A 17,738-nucleotide genomic window follows, 5' to 3' on the forward strand; every position below is an offset into this window, starting at 1 on the left:
TGTGTCCCGTTCCCATACCCTGTAATCCCTTTATAGGATTTCCTTGGCTAAGAAGGGCAAGTAAAACCAGTCTCACTGCATAGTCAAGGTAGGAAGATGTTTGGTACTCAACTAATCTCTCCAGAATCCACTAGAGATGAGGATAAGCTCATCTAGAAAGCTATTCAAAGCACCTCATGTTTGTCTGTGCAACTTGAGGTTTTTTTTTTTTAAAAAAAGCAGTTTTGCATCCAAGCCAGGCAGGTGAATATACTGAGGCAATTAACTGCAGGCAGTTTAGCACAGATGGTCCCCAAGAAACCACGCTAGCTGCACAGCAGGAGTCCATATTTAATGATGAACCAGGCAAATCAGCCAGCCCCACTGAGGGCTGGGAGGCCAGCTGATCTCACTCAGCTCCTTGCACTTCTTCCACAGGTCAGCAAGGCACAGCCTGCAAGGCACAGCCTCCCTGCAGAGGGTCAGAGTCCCTCCCTGGGGACTCCATTGTACACCTGCAGTGGTGTCCAACCTCACATCCAAGAGCCTGGGCTGGAGCTCCATAGGAAAGCACCCCCACGCATCTCATCTGTGGCAGCACATAGATATTTGAGTAAGCACTAGGTACTGAAATTCAGAAAGGATCGAAAAGAAAAACCAGAACTTCCATACACCACTTCACCATGTGAGGGAGGTATTCACTAATTGCCATTAGAAAAAAGAAATATTAGAAAAAAACAGTTGCAGCTCCAAAGTTTCCTCTGTACTTAATTGGAGCAGCAGCATCCCCAGGCAGAAAGCCTGTCCCCAAGTGGTATTTGTCCCATTTTACAGGACGTAGATTGGTGATGATCCCTGACACCAGAGAAAGTTCTGGCTCACGGCACTAAAGTCCAGGTTGTTATGAAGAGTTTTAGACCACAAAAAGCTGTGCCAGTTGTCAAAAAACACACAGCATGCCAAAGAACACCACATACCTTGGATGACAGGTACCTGCAGAGCCTTGCCTCAGAGCCAAGAAACCCACAGGCTCCAGTTAGAGCCCTCATTTAGGAAAGCTGTTCCTAGCCACAGCCTGCACCTGCCCTCAGTGGGGCTGGGGGCATATTCAAGAGCAGATGAAGCAGAGGAAACAGGCCTGCAGCTGCATAAGAAAGCTTAGCAGGAATGCAAAAAAAAAGTTAGTCCTATGTATGAGAAGGCTTTTTTTTTTTTAAAGGCTATGCAGAAAGCCTCATTAACAGGAGGACCAGTGTGCAGTTAAAACAGAAATCCTCTTATCTTCTAGTGCAGAAAACCAGGCTTCCACAGGAGATCCCAGAGGGCTCAGAAACTGTTTAGCTTCCTGAATCACACAGCCCTGGCTAAGCAGGGACCTTATTTCCCAGCCTGAAGATCACATTTTCATCACATCTCCCTCTCCCCCTGTTGCCACCATCAGGGACACATCCCTGCATTGCTGGATGCAAGGAAGATTCACCAGGGCACGGAGCATGGGCTGTAACTCCTGGAAGGAGTCAAAGCAAGCCTGACAAAGGGCAGGAGCTGCAGCATCTCACACATGCAGCGGGGAGGGCTCCCTGCTTCTGCTGCCCTCTAAACTTACCAGGAGGTAGAGTTATCGCTTCACATGGAGAAAAGATGCTGATTAGCTGTTGTCTGTGGCACCCTACCTCTATTCAGAGGAAAAATACCATCTGGCATGCCACCCCTGGAGGGCTGCCAACCTTTGCAGTAAAATATGAAGGCAGGAGAAGGTCAAGATAAAGGAAGGGGAGCAAAACAGGCAGAAAGATTAATCCCTGCCAGGTGGTGTCAGCCCAGACACTGGAGTGCAAAATTGTAGATGGATGAGCAAGCAGAGAAGAGTTTAAGTAGGAGAAAGAGCAAGAAGCACAAGTGAAGCAATTCCCTACAGGAAAGTTAAAAATGAGCTGAAGAAATATCAGGCCTGAGTTGCACACAGGCTCCAGAGTAGAAATCACTTCAAAAACCTGCCTGTCAAATACATATCAAGAAAGAATTTGCATCACTGAGTTCCAAGCACCTGAAGGCCAGCAGACAGGGAGCAGAAACTCCAAACCCAGCAGCAGGAAAAAGTAGTTTAAGAGAAGGGAGACCAAGGGGTGAGGTACAACTAGAGGAGCCGGGGTGGGAGAAGGGTTTAGCAGGCAGTGCCAAAATGGGAAAACATCTTAAAGGGGCTGCATTCTTTACCCCTCCTAGCACAGACACATGAAGACCACAAATATTGTACCACTTGCTCTGGTACGGTGAACGCAGGCAGCTATCTCCTGCTAAGCACCCCCATCTGGGGTGAGGGCTTTAGCAGTGTGGCAGGGCCTCTCCAACTGTCTGAACGTGTTTCTGTGACTGCCTGCCTGGTACAGAGGTTCTGCACACACCAGCAGTTAGTGGTGCACAGACCCAGACCCTACTGCAGCTCCCCCTCCAAGGAAAAGTCCACCCCTCCCACCACAACCACCTGAATTTCAGACATCTTCCACAACACTGCTCACTGCTAGCCTCCTGTACCACCTGGAAGGGGACAGGTTGTCCAACAACTTTATTAGGGACAGCAACATATGCACATAACTGTGTGCCAGACAGACCAACAGGGGAGCCCATGCTGTCAGGGGAAGCGTGCCTCCCCACACGAAGCCTCCTGCCTTTTCGGCTGGGGAACAGCAGTACCTTCTGACTCCAGCCGGTCCAGCCCGTAGGTTACAGCCGTGCTGACCTTCCTCACAGCTGGAAGAGCTGTCCTCCTGACAGAAGAGGCCACTGATGCTGGAGTTACCAGGACCACGGTTCTGCTGGATGGTCCTTCTGTATATCCAGGCTGTGTAGCAGACGGCCCGCCAGGAGCTGAAGCAGCCGTCTCACTGGTGACCAGGATCACATCTGCAAAGTCTGCATGGGACAAGAAGCAGCAACATTTTGGCACAGCACTATTAAAATCACCATTTAAGAACAAGCCCCTTAATGAAAGCTTTGCAGCTCAAATACTTGCATCTTTTGATACATGTAAGTGACTGTACTGTAATGAAAGCTTTTCCTGCAGGACAGCCAGCTCAGGAGGTTCCCCCTTAGTGAGAGCTCAGCTGGGATTTACTCCCATTGCTTTGAGGACTGCCAGACACCACCCCACAGCAGGGTCAGAGCACTGAGACACTGGGTGAGTTCTGAACCAGTGACAGATCTAGATGTTTATGGCAAAGATAATCATAAATTCAGTTAATTCTTAAGTCCCAGAAGCAAATCAGTGGTAATTGCTGGAGGAGCCTTCTCTCCCTCTCTCCCCTGCAGAGCAACCCTACTGTAAGGGATACATTGCAAATGAATTTCTTCCTTTGATGCTCTGCACTATAAGAACTACCAGAAAAGTTGCCCAGCAGCTGTTTCACTGCAGTGGGACTACAACAGAACTGATCTCAAAGTCAGCTTTGTGCCAAGGGAACCCTTGCTACACTCCTGTCAGGGCTCCTACACGTACCTCTCAAGGTGACACCAAGCTAGTAAGCAGCAGCTGGAGGAACATAACTACTTAAATTATGTCTGTATGAGTTACATCAACCCTGCACACAACAGAATCAAGAACTCACTATTGCTCAATGAGAGCTGGATTCTCACAAGAAAAACCCCTTATACCACTTCCATATTCTAGCCTTAAACTTCTTTGCTCCTTTAGATTGAGCATCAGCAAACCAGAAGTAATCCCTCCACAAATAGGAGCTGGCTTAAATGATTAAAGCTAAAAGTCAACTTGTTAGCAAGAATAGATGTGGAGGTTTTGCTTGGTATTTTTAAGATCTCTACTTCACTGTTATTTGGAGCAAAAATTCTGCTCTGCTGGTGTATATCAACATGATGGATCTGCCCAGTCAAAACGCAGCAGCAGCCCAAGGCTAGATGCAGCCTGCAGAAAGCTAGGAAAAAAAGCAAGTTTGAGTCTGGATGCTGTGTGTTAAGACTTCAGTGTCTAAGCATTGATACTGATTCCAGATGTAGTGTTGTCTCTTGTGGGGGAAACAAGCCTGCAGAGCAGGAAGCAGAACCCTACCTTCCACATCGGGAGGCCTTGCTGTGGAGCTGCCAGCTGCTGTCAGCATCTGGGTGGCACCAGGAGCAGTTGGCATCTGGGTGTCCTCCCCGCTGGTTTCCTGGGGCAGGCTTGGGGCTCCTGTTCCCTGGGGAGCAGCGGGTGCCAGCGTCACAACCAGAGCAGCATCAGCCTCCTGGGCAGCAGTTGTCACCTCCTGAGTAGCACCTACAGCAAGAACAAGCATCAGCACCAGCTCACAGGACAGCTGCTGGTTTGTGATCAGGCAGCAACAGAATTAACACTTGAAGGATCAACCCCATACATTAACATTTACCAAGCTATGGTGCAAGCAGCAGGTGCAGCTGTTTTACAATGTAGAAACAGAAGAGACCCCCCATATAACAGAAGGGAAAGCAGCAGAATATGTCCACTTGGTTAGCCAGCCCTTAGGGACAAGTGGACCTACTGTTGAGCACAGCACCACAGGCCCATGGTGAAACACCCCTCAAAACAAGCAAGGCTGCCAGAAGGGTACTTTTGGTGGCCAGTTCTTAGAGCTAAACTCCAGCTTTGTAAAAGGGTTTATTTTCACTACACAAGTCTTATTGATAACTGCTGTTTCCCCAACACCTGGGAATAGCACAGGGGAACCTGCTGACAAGTCAAGTGGTTATAAATTAATCTGGAAATTAATTGGTCTATTTTCAGCACCAGCATGCAATTAGCTTTCCATCTTTTACAGCAAGAGCTATATTTGCCGGATGCAGCAAGGGGAAGTTTGCCCTTGCCCTTCCCTTTGCCCCTACAACCAAAAAGGCAAAATTAGAAGTGTCTAGCAATTAAAACAGAGTCCTAAGCCACAGCTCACATCCCTCACCAGCCTAGAAATATGTTGCTGCCCCACAACTGCCCAAACATTTCCCCCAGCATTTTAAACACAAGTGGAAGTGTTGACAGTGGGCTGAAAGTGCCATGTATGCAGGTAGGGCAGCACAAGCACTGTAGGGTCAGAGCCTGGCCACAACTTTGCTCTAGGGCAAGGAGACAACCAGGAACTTCAGACATATCCTTCATCCCCAGCTACCACAGCCTTTTGAGGCCCAGCTTGCCTGTTTGGTGCTAAAGCTGTCCTCTCAGCTTGAGGAGGAGAGCAGGCAGCTCAGAGCAGTGGCTTCACATCGCTCAGGGCAGTGTAGCACCCAAGTGACCATGCCAGCCTGTGCTCTGGGTACAGGAACACCCTACAGCAGCAGCAGGTGATGGATGCAAGTTACCCATTCAAGCTGTTACCCCCAAACAAAAGTTCACAGCCTTTCCTAAAGGCGTGTCCCACCTCTGCTGCAAGTAGGAAGATCACACCTTTCTTTGCTTTTATCTCTATGAAAGGAAGCACAGACTCACAGGAGCATCCCTCCTAAACCTACACTTAGAAGCAAGTGCCTGTTAACAAGCAGGTTTTTACCTTTCATTGAGCTTTCCAGAGTAGAAGAGAGATCAGATGCATCTGTCATCACAACAGCCTCTGGCTGCGATGGAGGGATGCTCTTCTCCTCTGCTGTGACCACATTTATGTTTTCCAGAGAGTTCAGACCAGCAGTGTCTACATCTGGTGAGTCCACAGTGAGGGGAACATCGCTGCTGGCTGTGGAAGTGACCAACTCACCATCCCCATGCACTGCTGGAGCTGTGCAATTGCTCTCCTTGGCAAGCCCTGGAGTTGGTGGAGCAGATGCTGGGGATGGCACCACTCTCACCACCTCCTCCTCTTCACTTCCCAGGGGGGTTTGGGACGCTTCCATTGCCACTCGGTCCTCTCCCACCTCCTCATACTGCATGCTTCCCCCTTGACTTATATTCCCCGGTTTTGTGTCATCCCAGTCAGGCAGCATGGAGCTGGTAGGGGGGTTGTTGACGGTGCTAGCTGTGGTGGGCAGCTCTCCTTGCCCAGCACCCACATCTGCCTCCAGATGTGGAGAGGCCTCAGTGGTCACAAGCGGGTGGCTTGCAGCAGTGGTTCCTCGTGCAGACAGTAGCCTCAGAGTGCTCCCTGTGGTTGCTTTTAGTGTTCCCACCTCAGAGCTTGCACTTGAGGCCTGTGGGGTTGGGAGGAGGTGGTCACTCACCATCTCCAGGCTGGGAGTGCTGGGGTGCAGCGTGGGCACCCACTCGCTGTGGGGTTGGGGTGCAGCTGAGGGGTGCAGGCTGCTCTCTGCTGTCCCCTCCTCTGCTGCTGTCACAGAAAGAGGGTTTGCCAAGAGGCTGGCAGAGCCCTGCCCGACCTCACAGTCCTCCGTGGTGGCCTTGCTGATGGGGCTGCTGACAGATTCCTCCTGGACAGAGGGGTTCAGCGTGGTCACAGCTGTGGTCAGCATGGCCTTGAACTCTCCGCTTTCATCCAGCTCTGATTTTGTAGGGCTGAGCTCCTTCTCTTCCTCAGCAGCCACTGCCCCAGCAGGGGTGCTAACACCCAGGCTCTGGCTGCCAAGGAAGACATGGCTTGGGCTTACAGGCCGCATTTCTCCTCCTGCAGTGAAGGCTTCATCTAAGGGCATCCCAGATGGCTTTGCTGACACTCCCGATGGCTCTTCAGAGGCAGTTTGCTCAGAAGGGCCCAGGTTATTTAAGTCTGGCATGCTTGTCCATTCATCTTCTACCCCATTTCCTGCCCACAGGCCATGCTGGACCTTTGTCACATCACTCTCCTCTGGGAGTGGAGAGGCAAGGCATGGTGGCCTGGAGGACAGAAGCAAGATGCAGCAGGTGACCACACAGATGTTAAATCCTATTGATCTACTCATCGCTGAACAGATGTGTGTGCAGAAGTCCACAAGGCTGACAAGTCCAAAAAGCAAGACCTAGAAAGGGGAGAAAAGAAACCCAGATTACACACGTTCATGTCTGAAAAATCATCCAGTTACTCAGAGCATGGGGGTCAATAGATGGTTATGGAAATCCATGGCCAGTTCTGTGCAGATCCCTCCCACACATCCCAATCAATGGATCCCCATATCTCATTTTATTCTTCCTAACCTACCAATTCAAGGTCTTAAGCAGACAAAACCAAATCTCAAATTGAGGATGCAGACCTTGCCAAGCTCTTGTCCCCATGGAATGCTATTCTCCACCCAGCAGGCATCAGACTTGCAAGTAACCATTGATTATGTTTGTCCTTCACCAAGTATAGAAAGGAAACGTGAGGCTTGTCAGGGCTGACCTGTTATGGAAAATCCTGCCTGTAGGAACTAGCCTTTCCTCCAAGCTGCAGGGGGGATAAGGGATATTAGTGAGGAAAAGCTGTGGCTGTCAGAACCACCCCCAGTCCTCATGGAACTAGGCAAAGGTTACCTTTACTCATGGACACAAGGATGAGTCATCTTCCCCAGCTTGCTATACTCCTCCACACCCAAAATCAGGGTAAATATTACCCAAAATGTAGGTACATATTTACATTTGTACACACAGTGCAGTAGCAAGCTGCCTGGCACTGCTTTGTTACACAAGGGTGCATCATCCCTCCATACCCTGTCACACAACCTGGTGATGCTGTGCAAAAGGCAGCCTCTGCCACAGGGTGAAGGACTTCAGAAATACCGCATTTGTGCTAATGCATCTGACACAAAGACCCTGAGTCCTGCTGTTCATGTACATTTGTCTCTTCTTGTGGAAGGAGTTATTGTATGTATCCAATCAGCTAGACACAACGAGGGTACTAGAAAGCTTATAATACACTAGAAAGCTTATAATAATAGGTCACTCAGCTCTTTGTGCATTTCCATCAGGAAGTGTACCTCTTACTCCACACAGATTTCTCCAGCTGAAGGCTCCCACAAGGGCTATGCACCTTACAATCCATACACCTGGCTGTAGCACATGCAATAACCTCAGCATTACCAGCCAAAACAGCTCATTGGAGTCAACTACTGCATGCTCCATTATCTGATTGAGCCTCCTGGGCAGAGACATTTTTCCCCCAATTTCCTCACAGCCCTGTTCATCAGGGGTTGGAGCTGCTGGAGTAAATTGCTGTCAGAGGCCACACACATGCACCAGGTGCTCAGGCTCCAAGCAGAAGCCACCAAGAAGCTGTCCACCAGCAACAGCACAGATGCCTCCTGCTTTTTCAGCAGCTCTTTTCCCCAGAGGATGGGCGGCCACCCATCCATCTCCTCCACCCTGAGGGGAATATAGTTGAAAACTGATAGTATTCAGCAATTCTTCCATGTTAGTCCTTTACATGCTTTCATAATTCAAAAGAACTCAGAATATATTCTGCAAATGAGTAGTGCTCAGTAACATGCATCAGCCTCACTGTATGAATTTAAGTGATATTCACCTCACACCCCTTTAGCAAGTGCCAGCTGAGATCAGACACTGTGAAATATCAAGGGGTGTTTTTTTTTTTTTTTTACCCACTACATGGATAGTGTTTGGTACAAGCCTGACAGCACAGTTCCTGGGGAACTTCAGACAGCCTCGTGCAGCTTCTCCCAGGCTGAAAAGCACTGCATTTGTAGAGGGGAGAGATAGCAGTGGAAAGTTATTTGCTCAGGAAATCCACAACATCTAGATCTAAGCTAACCTAGACCTCTGCACTCAATAAGATCCAGAGACAGTGGCACAGAGCTTGCTGTAGGATAATGGCACAAGTTCATGCTTCAAAGAAGATTAGTCAGAGCTTAAGATCTACTTAACTTTAGGAAGAGGCTGGATTACAGTGTATGAACAGTAGTGACCTAGCTATCTACTTAAACAGAGTTTAACACCTTGCTGTAGTACTCCCACTTGATACAAGTGATCCAGGATTTAGCAGCTGAACAGAGGTGTTCAGCAGCCTGTTACTCAAGCTGTTGGGCTACACATCCCTCCTCCTGTCTGGAGGTACGATCAGCCTGCTCTAACCAAGAGAAAGCAAGCTGGAGCATGCTGCTTTGACCCAGCACCTCTGCTATCATGGGCTTAAGGTATTTCATTTCTAGCTTGAAGCTAGGGATAACCCAGTATTTCATGCTGCAGGAGCTCTTCATCCCCAGATTTCACCTGGCATTCTCCAAGCTAAAGCCCTGGAGGACAGCTATCAAGCAGTGGTCAGGCCCTGGGGAAAACTAATCCTCACTCCAAGTAGGAAGCACACCCAGGGGGGCAGGAGACACCAACCAGCTACTTCCCTGCACAAAGCATATCCCAAGAGATGCCATCCCCCTGTCTGTAGAGGCAGCACAGCTGCAGAGAGCCAAGCAGCTTCACCTTTAGCACAGAAAATTCTCTTTTAACTCCTGGTGAGCTGGAAAGAAGCACAAAGGGCTGCTAGGCTAAAAAAAAAAAAAAAAAAGCGCTGGAACTGAAGGGCATCTTTCAGAGATGCTCAGACAAAGAACTGCCTGCTATTGTTGGCTAGTCACCAAGCTGGGGGACAATAAATACAAATGCTTCACATGGTGACAAGCCTCACAGACCCAGCTAGATCTTCCTGAAGCAGGCTGCTTCCTTTCTCCATACAATTAGCCTTAGCAGTAGCTATTAAACCATCAGCTCCCCTCCATCAAGTTTAGAGACCCATTTGTAGCATCAGCCCTCAGGAAGCCTGACACAAGCAAGCTCAAGAGGAACCCCAACCTGTTATTATCACTCCAACAGCAGGCTGGAAGGGGACAAGCACAGATTCATCTAGTTCAATAGCTGCTCCTGACATGGAGTAGCAATCCATGAATGCACACTGCAATGGATTAAACTTCTCTCTCCACCCAGCTGCATGCAGCCATTCCCTTGGACAGTTTTCCATGGTTTTGCCCAGTTTACTTGATGTAACACCCAAGAAAACCATTTGCTGTTATTTTCTGCTGTCAGGAAAACATAGCCAGAACTTGCCAAATTGTTGAACCAGCAAGAGAAGAGGATCAGCCTTTTAAGTCACTTGAATTAATAACCCTGCTCTAGCAATCCCTCTCCCACACAGAGAGAACACTTGTACTCCAGAGCTGAAGAGGCTGCATACATCACATAGCGGAGCACAGGAGATTAACAGGTCTGCTCCAGACACATCACTGCCCAGCCTGTGCAGAACACAGCCTTTTGCACCTCTAGCACACGCTTGGATATGCCAGCTTTGACCAGTTGAACAGTCATAAATATGCTCTGCCCTGCAATTCTTCCACCAATTGGTATGGGAAATTGGACAGAAACACTGCAAATCTTTTAATGCAAAGATTTAGCCAAAGTGTCCCAGTCAAGTAACCGCCAGCAATTGAGTGGTATGTTACTGGAGTGCTAATGTATGCTATCCAAGCCTTACTGCTTGTGCTGAATGCAAAAGCCAGCAGATAAATGATCCGATACTGCAGAGCTCCAACTCCTACTTTTGAGCACAAGCTGAGAAAAATGCCTTCATTTCCTCTTACATTGTCCTCATCCAGTTGAATCAAGTGAATTGCAGACCGGTGCTCTTAGAGCACATACTTCAGATAAACAGACTTCAGCCACCTCCAGCAGCTCACCACAAAACCCCAGCAATAACCACCCCATGCATTCTGCTAACACAGCCCAAGCTGGATGAGCAAAAACCACACAGGCACAACTGTGTATCGCTCAGAAGGGCACACATCTTCCTCTAGCTTTGAGGACACATTGCTATAAGCAAAGAAATGAGATTATTCAGTACAGCCAGCTTGCTGCCAGCCCTAGCGAGGCACCTTAATACATAATACATTACCTCCACTCGGAGCATTTGTGTTCCAGCGGCAGCTCTTTGAGAAGTGAGAGACATGGTTCAGGCATTATTCCCCCCAGCCATTAAGCGATGGCTTTGTTCAGAAGGGCACAGACCACCTATGCCAGTCCCTGCTTGGATTTGAGAGCAAAAGCTGTGCACTTCTTCGGGGCTTCTGACCCGCGCCAGGTCCCCAGCACCGCACAAGTCAGAGGTGTGCAGAATTGCTGAGCGATTAAAAGGACCTGGAGGAGGGCTGTTTTAAGGGGGAGCCCAAAGGGTGGAACAGTTTTCAAACAGCAAAGGCACGGAGATGTCATTCTCCAGGTTCACCGGGCACAGGGAGGTAGCACTGGGGTTCCAACAAGCAAGAAACACTCGGAGATTCCAGTGCCCAGCGAGCCCACACAATAGACCGCAACTCTCTGCAGGTGAGGATTTTAAACACCAAGTGAACCTCATCAGGCCATTTTTAGGGCTGATCCGGCTTTTCGGTGAGGGAACAGGGTTCAGGGTGGCTCAAGCCCCGATGCCACCCAGCACGGCCGCTCGCTGCGGCCCCGTCCCATTGTCCCCGCCCGCAACCGCAGGGCAGCGCAGAGCCCCCCGCCCCAGCTGCCCCCCACCTGGAGACCCCCCGAGCAGCCCCAGGAGCACAGCAGAGGGGTACACACCCCCCCACAACGACGACTGAACCACCCCCGAGCCCCAATTTGGGTTTTCCATAGAGGGGTGCTGCTCTCCCCCCACCCCCCAACAAAACGGGTGCAAGACAACGCTAATCAATTAAAATAATTAAAATGAATGAACACAGTGAACCTCCCACCCCTTCCCCTAGAACAAAGGGGGTTTTGTTTATTTTTTTCAGCCACCCTCCATCACCCTCCCACCCCAAAAATCACAGCCCCCCCCCCCCCCCCAATGTCCTGGGGCTCACCGGAGCAGCTCCGCCCGGCCCCCCGGCTCCTGGCCGCGCTCCCCCGCAGCATCCCGGGGCCGCACGGGGCCGGGGCGGGGCGGCCGCGACACCGCCCCCGCTTGGGGAGGAGGAGGAGGATGGAAGGAGGGATGGATGGAGGCAGGGAGGGAGGGATGGAGGCAGGGAGGCCCGGCCCTGCCAGCACCGAGCCGCGCAGCCGTCGTGCTGAAGCCCGGGGGGGGTCCCCAGCCCCTTCCCCAAAGGGCAGCTGTACCCCGCCCGGAGCGAGGGCTGGAGGAAATAGGGGAAAAAATAGGAAATTTTTCACTCAGAAAATGGGGAGCAACTGGGAGAGGCTGCCCAAAGAGGTTGGGGATGCTCCAGTCCTGGGTAGCATCCCCTCCCCCCGGTTGGAACTAGATATTTTTGATTTTTAAGGTCCCTTCCAGCTTAAGGCATTCTATGACTGCTTTGGGAAATCAAAATTTTAGGGTCAAAATAAAAAATTATTTAGGGCTTGCAACACAAGACCATGTCTTAGGGCTGCCTGCACCCCTTAAGGCTGCTTGAGAGAGGTCACCCACTGCCCACCTGCTATTCACTCCTTGCTGAAGGAAGCTTGCATCCAGCCCAGTGCTCAACACCATACACAAACCAACCACTGACTTGATTTCCAACTCCTCTACAAGAGCCAGGGTCCAAACCCAACCAGGCAGGTGCCCTCCCTTTGCAGGAGGTTAGCAAGAAAACCTAAAAGCAAGGCCTGCAGTGCTTTTAGCAGTCTTCTAAGCATTAGAGATGCTCCTCCACTATCTTCAGCTTTAGAGGTCACCTTCCCCTAACACTCTCTCTGCGGAGTGGTTTGTTTTTTGGTTTTTTTAAGGAAAGAATACCTCACCTATACACATATTAGAAAGGGCTTGTTTCATTTTTTGTTGTTGTTTTAAACACCTATTTGGCTAGGGAGGAAAAAAAAAAAAAAAAAAACAACAATTTTACTCCTGCTTTCTTCTTCCCAGATGTTTTTTCCACAGGGATCCCTGCAGCCAAACCATCAGCAGAAATAGAAAACCTTTACACCACCAGCTCCCAAGGTACACACCCTCTTTTCATCAAAGAGTAGAGAATTACTGCAACTAACAATTTCATACCTTGTCTCCAAAAAAAAAAATGAAGAAAGCAGCTTCTCCCCTTCCCCTCAGCTAAGCATCAGGGGCACCACAAGGACCCAGCTGCGCTCCCAGGATTTTATACGCTCCTGGGCAATGAGTCATTGGAAGCGGTGCTGCAGCAGGTGCAAACCCTTCTCGTTGGGCAGGGACAGGTGAGAAGAGAGGAAAAATAATCTTCCAGAGGAGGAAAGGGCTGAGACAGAGAGGCTGGGGGGGGAGGGGGGATAGCTGGGAAGGAATAAAGAAATAATGCAGGAGATGACAAGGAAAGTCAAAATCTTGACTTTGCTATGAACATGAAGCAAATGAGTAAATTCTTCTGTGCTTCCACTCATAATAATCTATAAAATGAGGCTTCATTTTTCAGGCGGGAGTGAGATTTCACCTGCGTGCACCTGCCAAACACTTGGCTCTCCAAATAAATAACTGATGAAGGAAAACTGAGCTATTCCTCATCAATAAATGCTCTGTTTTTGTTTGTTTGTTTGTCAGTTGCTTTTTTCCTGTTTGTTGTGCTCCTGGAAATACCATTTATATCATGGTTTCTCCTCTTTGCTACACTCCCCCAGTGCTTTACCTATCTAATTTTACACAGTGTTTTCTACTGGAATTCAACCAAACTGGAAGCAACCCAATTCATTTTGCTAAGCATTCTGCAACCAGTATTTAAACTTTAAGAGACAGATTTGTTGTAGGTCAGGGCAATTTCTTTCAGAGTAATATTGCTAACCTCTGCATAAGTTGAAAATAAAGTGTAAAAATGCCTGGATCAGCAGTAAAGGCAGCCATTGCAAAAAGGCATCAAAAGGAACTCCGGAGCTAGGTTTGATGGAGTAAACGGTCACACAAAGTGATTGGAACAGTCACTTCTGGCTTTCCGGCTATGAATTGTAAAATCTGGGAAGCTATTCATGAATTAATATTTCTAGTGCTGCAAAATCTTTCATTAAAAAAAAAAAAAAAAAAAAAAAAAAAAAAGAAAAGTTTTGCATTCTTGTGGCCATTTTAAACACCATTCAACACCAGATTAGGGACCCAAAACTTTCTGCAGGTTTATCTTCATTCTCCTCGTCTCGTTTTGGCTGAGGGCTCTGCTTCAGCAGAGGGGATGGCTCAGACACAGAGGGGGCACCAGCTCTGGAGTTACCCGTGTAGCAAGACCTTACAGCAAGCTGAAATCAATGAGGGCTTATTTTAAAACGCAGCAGTGCACATTGTGGTGGTTCAGGGATTGATCACAGGCAGCTCAGTCACCCGTGCACGGGGAGGGGGAGATTCCCCTCGCAGACAGCAGAGCTGCTGGCAAGGATGCCACCAGGCTGTAGCCAGAGACTTGGCTTCAGTAGGTACAAAATTCACCCTTGGTGTGAGCCTGTAAGTGCAAATGAGGGGTTTATATTCAACCAGTTCCACTTTTCTTCTAACCTTTAAAGTTATGGGGGCAATTTTAAAATTGTAAAGCATGTGTAGCTGATGCTCTGCTGTTCTCTAAAGTTCTTACCAGACTGGAGAGGTTTTTGCTTTCCCCTTGTCATTTCTCTGGGTAACCAACTCTGCACCCAGACCGTCACTGTGTACTCTCAAGGTTAAATATCTCACTGATAAACACTGTAACCAAAATAGCTGTTTTTCCCCCATCTGAAATTGCAAATTCCCCATACACTGCAAGTTTCTCTACCCTGCATAACCTGCCAAAATCATGTGTTTCTGCATGATCAACAAAAATTCTGCAGACTGAAACGTGATGGAAGGATGCACGATGGAACAGGCAGAATTCAGCTCAGAAATCAACGAAGAGCACTGCTTTGTTATTCATTTCTATGGTTTATTAATTGGAAATGCTGGTTTTTAACTCAGCTCAGTATGCTGCAGAGCATACACGCAACCAAGCAAAACTCATCCAACTTCACAGCAAGTTAAGAAATTTCCATTCCTTCCCCTTCTTTCCAGTGCTCTGGTTAGAGGCACTTCAGTTCCAGCCTCTATTTATTGGTCTCACCCTTGAAAGATTTCCCACAGGCTCAGGTGAAATTCAGAGGGATGTAAGCTGTTTTGTTCTTCCATGCGGGTAGCATAGCTATAAAAATAGCACGGGACTCCTGTCCCATCCCTGGCTCTGAATTGTTAGATGACTTTCAAAACTCACCTTTGTTGCTCTCTGCCTTCATTTCTCCTTCTGTAAAATGGAAATGGCAATAGGTAGTTTTTGTCAGAGTCCCCTGTAAGATCTGCATGGTATTATAATAGCAACCCCTGCTGTAGGAAGCAATAGCACAATGCAGCAGATTTCTTCAGAAGGTGATATCCCTGTTGCAGCCTTATTGCTCAGCCCCAGAAGTACAAATAACATGTCCTAATTAACAGACTGGGTCACCTCAAAATTTACATGAAGCCACATTTTGTATGCGTATGTACAACATGAACTGAAACATCATTTGTCCTGACAGCAGATTACCGCATCTTACAACGGTTCCTGGCATCTGTGGTGAGACTCTGTCAGGTATCCTAAGTATGTCAGGACATGCCACAGAAGGTAAAGGCAATTTTAAAATAGTTAACACTAATTTCTCTGCTGAACAATGTTCCCAAATTGAATACTGGGGACATTCAGCACAAAAAGCAGCGCACACCTCTGTCTGTATTTTTACTTCACCATCCACCTTTATATCAGCTGGCAGCACCTGTTTAAGGGGATCTACTCTGCCCATTAAACAGGAGTCACTGGAACAGCACAACAGTGAGTCTAAATCAGGCTGATGTGAAAGTGAGAACAGTATCCCCATCTTACAGGCAGGGAGCTATGTGTAAAACAAGCCCACTTTGAAAAACACGAGGAAGTTTATGGCCAATCAATGGTTCTATTCGAAATGTGATCATCTTACAGATGAACAGATTTTATTTTATTCTTATTTTTTTGCCTCAAACTGAAAACCCAGTAAATGCGATCTGCAATCAGAACTGAATCCACAGGATCCCCTTGGATCCCTTTCTTCCACGTTCATCACCACTGGCACTAACAAAAGCTGTGCAAGGCCAAGTGATGCCAGAGCAGCCCCACTGCTGACTGTAATTTTTAGCAATCCATCCTACAGGAAGGCTCTGGATCCAGCTTCTGCTTTCCCAGCTTTTGCGATTCTGCAGTGCTCAGAGAGCAGGAAAGCCATAAAAAAAAACTTATTTTTGTCACTAAAGTCAGCAGATGTGACTTGGAGCACACACAGCGATCAGATCTGCTGAGTAGGAGAGTGCCATTTTTACCCAGTCACTTTTAAGGGCAGAACCACGATTTTGCTGACTTGTCCAAGGTCGCTGGAATCAGTCTCAGTTGCTCTGGGAATACAGCCCAGGAGGACCAGTGCTCATGGCCATAACTGAATGTTGTACAACCCTCGCTCTTCTCCATACCCTTTAACAAAATCAATGCAGTTAGTGCACTGCCTGTTACAATTTTCCCAGAAATAAAGTGCTGAAGAAGCCGTCCCCATGCATATTGGAGCCTCAGCTAAAACGTGAACCATCTGTCAATTCCCTGTAGCACTTGGATATTTTTTTCCCCCGTCCTACATACTCCACTATGAAATTAGGCTGATAATAAAAAAAGCAATTGACACGCCACCCCAAAGCAAGCTAACCCTAAGCAGTGTTCTGACATTAAACTCCCTGCTTCTTGATAATCTTAAATGGAGTCACTTTGAAAACTTCAGCTTTGTTTTGCTTCCCAGAACTTGAGGTTAAACCGAGCACCTGGATCCCCAGGATCCTGCAGCCCACGTTTCAGCCCTGCCACCCCATCCCTCGGGGTACAGCCCTTACTAAAATAACTCAGACGGGCTGAAGTGGGCAACCACAAGGAGGAACAGGGGCTTTGCCATGGGCAGGCTGATGGTGTCAGGGTGCCTGGGTGGGAGGCCGGATGCTTTTTATTGAGAAACAACAGTTTCAATCCAGACACCATCAGTGTTTTCATTATTCCTCCTTTGGGGGATTTTTAGAGCAATGCAGACAACTTTTTGGGTGGTTATGAGCAGAAAATATATATACATTATTGGAAATTAATAATCAAAACAATTAAGGTGAAATCCTACAGCAGGAACCAGTTCCAGCTGTTCACAAAGCTCCAAGTGGTAGACAGACTGTGGGGTTTCTTCCTCTTTCCCTCTTTGGAAAACAGATACGTGGATTTCCATGAATTGTGCTGGGAGAAGGTGAGAAACTGTGAGCTCCAGGAACTAAACCAGATCTCTGAGCAATTGCTTTTATACTGTGCTTAAAGCTGCCCCTAAGTACGCAACTATGTGATTTTGTGAGCAAAAAATGGGTACGTGACTCAGTTAGCTGGTATATAAGGATTAAGAAGGCTTAAAGGCAAGCACACAAACAAAGCCATCCAACGTGGGGACACAAAGGGCTGTTTATTTTGTGCCCAAGAAAAAATTATGCTTTGCCAATGAAACATGCATAGGGGTTTACTGAAATCTGAGTCTCTGCGGGGGTCCAGATAGGCATTTCTGCACTAAAGGCAGCAGAATATTAGTTGGGCAAGGTGCCTCCGTGCTCTACCCATTTGGGCCTGCAGTGTTTATGCTGGAGGACACGTTCCTTTATGCCTGCAATGTTTGCAAGGGCACTGTGGGGATTAATTCATCCAAGAGCTGCCGTGTTTCAGGACTCATACAGAAAAGTCATTTTCTTTATGAAAACTGCTCCCGTTTAATCCTCCAGGGCAGTTCTTGAGCTGCCACCTCGAGGCACCAGCTTCGCTTTCACCACCGCTCCCCACAGACGAGCGCCCAGCGCTGCTTGTGACAATAACTTGTCTGCAAGATATTCAAAAAGATTATTTCTGCCAATGGCTTGAATACTAACAGAGTCTTAAAAAACTGAAAAGCACTCCACTAGCCAAAAGAAGTGTCTTACATA

The 17,738-nt window shown here is 48.1% G+C and overlaps 1 protein-coding gene across 4 annotated transcripts in view; it reads right to left on the bottom strand.

The window, feature by feature from the left end:
* ARMH4 (armadillo like helical domain containing 4) overlaps positions 1-12,898 on the bottom strand; it is a 57,522-nt gene extending 44,624 nt beyond the window's left edge. For 2 of the 4 annotated variants that reach the window (XR_011809409.1, XM_072038141.1), the window contains exons 1-4: positions 10,731-10,873; positions 5,487-6,879; positions 4,043-4,249; positions 2,674-2,892 (exon numbers count right to left, since the gene is read on the bottom strand). Coding sequence is in view for 3 of the 4 variants with exons in the window: in XM_072038141.1 (XP_071894242.1) it covers positions 2,674-2,892; positions 4,043-4,249; positions 5,487-6,879; positions 10,731-10,784 (1,873 nt within the window). In the remaining variant the exon portion in view is untranslated. Of the gene's footprint in view, positions 1-2,673; positions 2,893-4,042; positions 4,250-5,486; positions 6,880-10,730; positions 10,874-11,664; positions 11,796-12,797 lie in introns of those variants that run through there. The other 2 variants (XM_038180302.2, XM_072038143.1) reach the window with 2 other exon arrangements.
* Positions 12,899-17,738: the final 4,840 nt, after the last annotated feature.

Source organism: Anas platyrhynchos, chromosome 5 (genome assembly GCF_047663525.1).
Source record: "Anas platyrhynchos isolate ZD024472 breed Pekin duck chromosome 5, IASCAAS_PekinDuck_T2T, whole genome shotgun sequence".
Taxonomy (NCBI): Eukaryota; Metazoa; Chordata; class Aves; order Anseriformes; family Anatidae; genus Anas; species Anas platyrhynchos.